Raw genomic sequence first — 8,681 nt, 5'->3', positions numbered from 1 at the left:
ATAAGGGTTTCTAGCTTTTTCAACACCAGCCTGCAGTTTGAGATTTAGCACTCGACTTGTATTCAGACAAGAACGACTTGATGAGCTCTCATCGGTGACTGCTGTTGTTTTTAATTTAATTACGTAGTTTAATTTGGATCCTGTCAGGTAATAAGCACTGCTAATATATTTGGCAAATACTGTAGGCCTATGCACCTGAGAGTATAGGGTTAAACCCCCGTGATCATACAAGGCGACCACAGAAGCCAGGCGTCGACGTTAGTGGTGCAGATGATATATTTTGAAAACGACCAATTGGTTTACAGCATAAACAGCTTGGATGCTCTATATTCAGGTTGCTTTGTATAAAGCTAAAACAACGTGTATTTGGGTAATTTGTATGTTCTATCAACTTCATTTTTTGGGTGAGTACTAAGTTATAAGATTTACAATGTAACGGTTAACAAAGGAATATGAAAGAAACTGTTTATTTTATGCATTTCATTGTCTATAGGCTACTCTGTTTCCTGGAAGTATGCTAAGCAAATAAAGTGATTCGGATTCATAGAACTAGCTTCTCAGTGTTAACACGAATCTTACGAAATTAAAAGCATTTGTATTCTACCAAACACCAAGATCCGAAAACAACGTTCAAATGTAGTTGCGTTAGATCCAGATTCAGTAGCCAGTTAAGATTAGACACAACGGAGCACAGTGGGGTATATCCACGGTGAAATTGATTGTATATTACTGGATACATATTAATGTAAGTATTTTAGTCATTTAGTACTGTATTCCCTACTGGATCAAGATATGTTTGGAGAATTCACAATGAAGTTGCACTTCAGCATCTGTAACATTGGTATGTTGACACTGAAGTCTTAAATGCAAAGAAAGCAAATTTTACTAAAAACGGCCTACATGCGGGTTATAACTGATTACGACTGGTTCACATTGGGCATACCATTCAGACAGACTACGAACGGACGCAGGCTGTAGTTCACACTGAGCGATCTTCTCCATGAGTCCGTCCATTCGGACTGGTTTAAAAAAAGACTACTCGAGGTTCGGGGAGTCGTGCACACAGCCGCATTTAACTGCACTTTATCACCGCAACGCCTTATATATATACTTTAGGCATTTTCCGCTACACCTATACAAGTGTAATTTATTTAAAATAATAAAAAGGTAAATTGTATGTTACTTGTAAAATTCGAAGGAAAGAGAAAAGCGTTTGATTGGTTCAACGCGAGTGAGGTGCAAACCTGCCAACTCTTCCGCAACGTCTACGATTCGAACGCAAAGTGATGCGTTTGGTAGCGTTTGTGTGAATCGAGTGTGAACCAGCCTGTTTACAGTTTCCTTAGCATTAAACCTGGACTATCGCATTTGTTACATTTTTCTTAACGCAGACCAATGAAAGCTGAACTGTTTAATTCGCTATAATAACTGGAGTTGTCTTTTTGCCTAGTCTGGTTATGAAGTAGTTGAACGTGTAGGTCTAACCCTCGTGTGAAGAGCCCAGGCATGTGAATTAACTGTGTAAGGAGCAGGTGTACAATTACTGCAACGGGAGGTCCCATCATGTATAATAATTGCCCTCAGATGGCAGGACCTTTGTCTGTTGTGACAACCATTTTTTAGATTTGAAAACCCCCAAAAGTGATTCAGAACATTTTGCATTTCCTATTAAGATCAGTTAGTTTACTCAAAGGAGGTTATAAGCTCCATTTAGAAATGCAGAAAAACAAGCACAGCAGTCAGTAGAGCAAAATATGCAGGTACCTATTAACCCTGTATTTGTTTTTAAGGAAAATATGTGGGCACTGTTATGGAGTACTCAGGTAAAGTTCTACATTTTGCCTGTTCCCTATGTGCAGAACCGAACATTTACCTAAAGAAATAAGAATTGTTTACAAAATGCTGTTACGTTATATGGCCACCAGATGGTAGCAATAGTCCAGTTAGTTAGACAATGACACACCAGTTTTGTCACCGAACACACGGCTACTGTGAAGTCCTGATGTACACATAACAGGAAATGATCTGCTTTAAAATCATTGATTTAGATTAGTTCAGCTCCTCTGATCAGTTTTGACATGAACACTCAGTTAGAGAACTCATGCGATAGATAAAATATTTATTACATTCTATGTTATTCGTTCTAGGATAACACATTTGACATAAAATACATCTGTGGCTTTTGGCCTCACCTCAGGGATCCCCTGCTCATAATTTTTTTTCCGCTGATAAGTGGAGAAGCTGACTGTATGAAAGCCATGGGCAGAGGGCAGATAGCTGCCCCTCTGCTTAGATGAGGCTGGGGAGGAGGAGGCAAACGCTAGCTCACAGCAGGGAGATAATGGATCCGGTAAGATTTGAATCCCTTCCCCGATGATCAATGGACAGTAATTACGTTGTTAGCGATAAGGTACTGCTATTTCGATTGACAATTGTCTGGTTATCGACACTTAATAAGCTTGATTTGAATTTAAAAGTGAGTTCCCTGCCTGAATCCCCGCTTTGCTTCATGTCTTAGTCAGTTAATGTGAAATGCTCTGAGCATCAAATGCTTGCCCATCACCTTTGTGTGACGTTTCATAGAGAGGCAAAATTGTATTAGATGAAAAGTGAACTATTCTTTTGAAGTCCTATAAAGTGTTGCTCTTGTGATTGCAGGTAATGCTCATCCACTTCCAAGTCATGCGCATCCTGTTGCTCAGCCACCACATGAGTGTCACTATGTGCTGTGTGAACAGTTCATGAATGTGATGAGCAGTCTATTGACTACTGTGACTGATTAATTCAATATTCTGATCATTAATAAACACAGCCTCAATGGCGGTGGGGAGGCGGCTCTTCAATTGATAGATTGTGAATCGATTGATTATAGTGCACTAGCCACTATGTATTAGGTGTACTTTATAGTAAGTTCAAGAAAGAAACTGCAAAACAAAATAGGATTAGTAAAATAAGTTATATCCATTGTGCGATGCAATTGATTCTGTATTACTGAAAAGATATGAATATATGTACCTAAGTAATTATTTCACATCAAAAGTATAATGGAAAGCTGTTTCTTTTACTACACAGTAATTACAGTAGTTGTAACCTCTCTTTAAAAATAGAATCATTTAGAGTTACAGTTCCCATCATCCTCCTGCTCACATATGTAACTGAGTTGGATTTACCAGCGAGCAGGAGGATGATGGGAAATGTAGTTCTGAGCAGTCCATGCGGGTACACGGGAAGCCATCTTGAGGCAGGGAATGCAATTTAAAAGTTTAAACAAGTATTCAAAATGTAAAAAAAATATATATATATATATATATATATATATATATATATATATATATATATATATATATATATATATATATAGTTTTAAACAATATACACCTTACGTAAACAGTTGTAGCAACACATGGGAACATGTAACACAATAAAATAAAAAGGTCCTTATGCACCCTTTAACAGTACAAGCAGAATGTTACCTGTTATACCTGTCTATAACCCTCATGGGCAAAAATAGGTATGAAAATATCATACAATTTTCTGTAATATCATTTTAACAAGTTCTTGTAAACATGTTTAATTTATAGCACTGTTCTTTTTATGCTTAACACCCCAAATATTAGTGTAGCCTCTCTTTAATTACTGGTACCATAAATTGACACCCACTGGCGCAGTACTTAGAAGTTTGCTGTAAATCCCTGTCATAATAAAAAAAATACAGGGTCAAGTAGATTTCTTTTAGTAATGACAGCGCTACAGTCATAGCACGCCACCTCTATTTTCGTTGTAAGTGTAGCTGTTGTTGTGTGGACACTGCACTCTCACTTGTCAAGGAAACAAATCTGACCAGACTTGCTTGCTGTTTTAAAAAATGAATATTCTGTAGTGGATGAGTTTCTGCTCAAGCTGAAACAAAAGAACATCACCACAGAGGGTTTCACGAACATCTGTGGTGCTGCAGCACGTCGGAGCAAACAGGATTTGCAAATTGTGGTTCTCTTTTTTTTTTTTTTTTTTTTTTTTTTTTAATTGTTTGTGTGGTTTTAATTCATAACCTAGCAAGTGGTGTACACATTGTACAAATTCAGAACTGTGCTTTCCCCCTTCTTTTCTGCTATTCAAATATTGTTGATCACAGCAGCTTGGCAGCTAATGCCAAAAGGGGCTCATTAGTAGAAAAACAATATTATTCCATTGGTGTTTCACTACAGTGCCAGCACATTAAATCATTGCATGGTTCCGTACACTTTTTGGAATTGAAACTAATATGATAGTTCAAAGAACTTCTAAAGTACAATTGAAGGAAATGTTTACATGTCCGTGCATACTGTACATGAAGATGATATAAACTTAAGTTATATTCCAAAAGCCAACACTTGGTGGTGCTGTGGTAACGAGTAACCTTTTTTTTGTTTCCTTATTTAATGGGCTAAATAGCAAAATGTAGTGTTATTTACACAAATCTGAAATAGAAAGTGTACTTTTCCTTATTTCGCACATAACAATCCAGATATGGGCCCAATTTCCAAAAGTATTCCCACTGCAAAGTTTGTCCTGATTGACGAGTTGGAAAAATGTCTACTAATTGTTATAAAACAAGACAAACATTTAGGGTGTATCAGCAAAGTGCAGTTAAAATGATTGGCTTGTTTCTTGCTAACATACTTATGCAAACAGAATGTTCCTATGACTTGTAATCTGTATTGTATATTTCTTTATTTTTTTAACCAGGAGATTTACCAATGGGGACCAAGGCCACATTTACAAGGGTGTCCTGGAAAACAATAAAATACAATGTATATATTAAAAACAAAAAAAAAACATACAATTATGAATGAGTAATTCTGTATAAAAGTCTTGAGGATTATGTCTGTGTGTTCTCATATTTTAGCCACACAGAACCTCTGTGCTGGTACAGTGTATAGTCAGAATTTGAGGGGTGTGTTTATATTAAGCAAACAGACATTTTTCAGATAATGACGAGCTAGTTTACCAGTATATTCATTGTGGATGACCTGCAATAAATAAATAAATAAAGCATTCTTTATTGGCCTTTTATAAAAAAAGATTCCTTCCCTTTTTCAGCACCAAGTCTGTACAATGGCACAGTGGTACACACCACTTATTGGCTTCTTACATCTCCCTGTTCCTTTCTGTTACAATCCTAGAATACATACCATTACCAACTATCGAATCAATGTCAGCACCATGGAGGCCTGCAGCCTGTCCACCAGGACTGGAATATTTGACACTGGTAAACAATACCTTGTTTTTTTTTTTTCATCTGATTAACATTATTCACACATGTTACATGTATACTTAATTCCCATAAATGTTTATTGATGTTCTGTATTTATTTCCTTTTTTGGGGGGGATATGTTAAATATATACTGCTATGTATGTTTTTACCTGGTAAATGCAAGGTGAGTTCTACAGTTAGATTGCCGTTCTGGGCTGTGCCAAGTTGCTGATCTTTGCTGTGGATCATGCATTGGTTCTAGCACACCCATGGATGGGGAGGCTAAATTGCCAAGGGCTGCCTACAGGCTATGCACCCAGTGCACAAAGAACCCATCTTTCAAGCAAGCATACTAAATAGACTGTTCCTTGAACAAGCTCCCTGTGTATTGTGAAATCTAAATACTTATATTATCGCGCAGTGATATAACGACGTTCTGAGTCAATCATGATCTGTAGAATGATAATATACATGCTATACAACATATTCACAGGTGCTTGGTATTTTATCCAAGTAAAAACAACCACTTTATAAAATTCCAGACCTGAAAAATATCCTTTAGCTATGCATATACTTCCATTCTCAAGAACTGTTATTTATTTTGATTTGTATGTAATTAAAAACTTAATGTAATATCTTTTCAGATTGATCAACTGCTTATTCATCAACAAACAAAGCTTATTGAAAGTAAGAGTGTTATCTCCCTAATGTAATTTAGATTCAAAACAGAAAGTCTGATCCTGTGTTTCTCGAATCTACAAAATGCCACGATATGCTATAAAAAAGAACCACAGTCTATATATTCCCTGCAGTGTGTTGTTATCTTTTATCTTATCTAAGACATCTAATCAAAATTTGGTAGCTTTTAAAAATGTGCTGCTACATATCTCAAATAGACAGAGTTATTGGTCAGATATTTTGATTGTTGATCAGCACAATTGATATTGATGAAACAGATATAAAAGTCCCTATACCTGTATACCTGGTTTAACACAGTCCCAACATATACAGGAATATAGGTGAACTGTACATGTAGTTCAGTCATTGACACATGAGCTATGTTCAGTTGAGAACATTTTGCCCAGTCAGTCTCTGGCTGTCATAACATAGGACTTCCTCTATTCCGTATATAAAACTATCCCTGAACCTTATCAATATTTTTAATGGAAGTGCTACCTTACTGTAGTATTTAATGAGAGTATGCTTACAAATGTCTGCTAGAAAAAGCACACAAAAAATAGTTATCTTTGTTCTTTAATTAGTTCTTCTAGGCTGCAAGAGTAACAACAAATATCAAATTAAAAACAGTTTAGGACAAAAGGTATTTTTTGCGGTGGAAGAAAACGACTGCTGTACCCGAAACTGGTGTGGGCCCCTGCGTCCCTTTACCATAAAGGTCCTGGATAATTATGGCCAAGAAGTTTTAACCCTGAGCAGACCTTTGAAATGTGGTAGCTGCTGCTGTCCCTGTTGTCTTCAAGAGGTAATACATGTATAGTATTTTATGGAACAACTTATTGACACATTTTATTTTTATGTTCACAAATGTAATGCCAACTATATTTTATGTTCACAAATGTAATGCCAACTATATTTCATGTTCATAAATGAATTATCATTCTAAATTAAAATAGCTTAACTTTATGTATTTTTTTCACAAAAATGTATAAACACAAAACCATATTAAATGGCATATTTTAAAATCTGATTCAGAGCTAATTTCCTAAACATTCATAAAACAAAATAGCCCTGTAGCCACTGATTTATTTTTTTATTTTTTCTTTTACAGTTAGAAGTGCAAGCCCCGCTAGGCAATCCAATTGGTTACATCAGTCAAGACTGGCATCCCTTAAAACCTAAATTCACCATTCAGAATGAAAGAAAGGAGCCTGTCCTGAAACTTGAGGGCCCAGGTCCTGATTGCATATGCTGCTCTGATATTATCTTTGAGGTACATGCATGGGGGGGGGGGGAATCGTTACTGTCAAATCAGCTGAACTGTAAAATCAATGCAGACAGTTAATGAATGTTCATGTAGTTATCAACATTCCATCCTTCATGATGAGTACCGGTTGGATGGCAAGTTTCTAGTAGGTCAGATTTACCCCCTGGCCTGATTACAACCTGGACACAAGGTGCTGTAGGTGTCTCCTGAGGTGTGAACCCATTTAGTACATATATTGTTAATAGATTGGTATAATAAACTGTAATGAAAGTTGCTGCTTGGAAATCAGACAGCATATTTATTTATCCTCTCTTCAGATTTTAAAAAGCTTTGAAAATCTAAAATTATGAAAATCTATGCAGGTGAAATCTGTTGATGACACTCATGTAGTTGGCAAAGTCTGCAAGCAATGGAGTGGCTTTCTTAGGAAGACATTTACTGATGCCGATAACTTTGGAATACAGTTCCCTATGGACCTGGATGTTAAAATAAAAGCAGTAATGATTGGAGCATGCTTCCTCATTGTAAGTGTATAAATATTGCATTTTTAGATGTGTTGTCAAGGCAAAATAGTTGCTTATACAAAAGCTCTACAATCTGTGGTTTTTGTGTGTGTGTGTGTGTTTTTTTTTTTGTTTGTTTGTTTTGATAAAATAATAAAATACCTGATAAAAATAATAAAATAAATGATTTAGTCACAGAACAACGCATAAAGACTTTTTGATTAAGCACATTGGATATTCAATGAACTGTTCAAATAGGTTTGCTGATTGTCTTTTTACTATAATCTGATCAATTTCACTTTTGTTTTCAGGACTTCATGTACTTTGAAGAAAAATGATGACCAAGGTTAACCATCATTCTGTATGTGAGAGTCAAGGCTGTGGACCCACTGCATCCATGTTCCTTTTGGGGGCATCTATTTGAGTTCCACAAGAAGAAAACAGAAGACATTTATCTCTAAAAAGTTACCACATGGTTTTTAACTTGAATAGCTATTACATCTCTTTTTTTTTTTTTTTTTTAATTAGTAATGTATGTTTCTCGTTTTTTTAAAGGGACAAACAAATCTAATACAGTGTATAATTGTATACAACTATGGCCAAAGTTTTGCATATTTTCCTTTATAAAGTCAAAACCTGCTGAATAATGTTATGTTAACATATTGAATTACATACTGGTTTGTAATTTTCCATATACGTAATGAAAAACTGACAAATTGAAAAAATTGACATTTCAAAAACTAACAAGTAGTACTGTACTACAATCATGGCTTCCAGTAGACTTTTACGAAATCATTTTGTAGTTTCTTTCATTATACAATGTTAACTAAAAGTCTAAATTATTATTATTATTATTTTCAATCCTAAAATTCTAGTTGATGCTTAATAATAATAATAATAGTAATAATAATGGCATCAGTAATAAAACAAATTTGAATGAGATGGATGCATTAATTGTGTCAATTAAATATGCTATTAAAACCAAGATTTTTAACCAATT

General features: G+C 35.3%; 1 protein-coding gene across 1 annotated transcript; it reads left to right on the top strand.

Annotated features, from left to right (window-relative positions):
- The first annotated feature begins 310 nt into the window (after positions 1 to 310).
- Positions 311 to 8,337, top strand: LOC121327204 (phospholipid scramblase 2-like). Its single transcript, XM_041271085.1, has 7 exons — positions 311 to 404; positions 5,163 to 5,248; positions 5,878 to 5,920; positions 6,496 to 6,716; positions 7,023 to 7,184; positions 7,541 to 7,702; positions 7,993 to 8,337. The coding sequence occupies exons 1-7, from the start codon at positions 320 to 322 to the stop codon at positions 8,017 to 8,019; spliced, it is 786 nt and encodes a 261-aa protein (XP_041127019.1). The 5' UTR covers positions 311 to 319; the 3' UTR covers positions 8,020 to 8,337.
- Positions 8,338 to 8,681: the final 344 nt, after the last annotated feature.

The sequence above is a fragment of the Polyodon spathula genome, chromosome 14, assembly GCF_017654505.1.
Source record: "Polyodon spathula isolate WHYD16114869_AA chromosome 14, ASM1765450v1, whole genome shotgun sequence".
NCBI classification, from domain to species: Eukaryota; Metazoa; Chordata; class Actinopteri; order Acipenseriformes; family Polyodontidae; genus Polyodon; species Polyodon spathula.
Note: the sequence above shows the minus strand (reverse complement) of the source record. Positions and strands in the feature narration are given on the sequence as shown.

Excerpts from the sequence above, each read along its gene's own strand:
- LOC121327204 (XM_041271085.1), top strand. The coding sequence starts at position 320 with ATGCTCTATATTCAGGTTGCTTTGTATAAAGCTAAAACAACGTGTATT. Across the intron at positions 5,249-5,877 it reads GACTGGAATATTTGACACTG|ATTGATCAACTGCTTATTCA; the intron begins GTAAACAATACC and ends ATATCTTTTCAG. Across the intron at positions 6,717-7,022 it reads GTCCCTGTTGTCTTCAAGAG|TTAGAAGTGCAAGCCCCGCT; the intron begins GTAATACATGTA and ends TTTCTTTTACAG.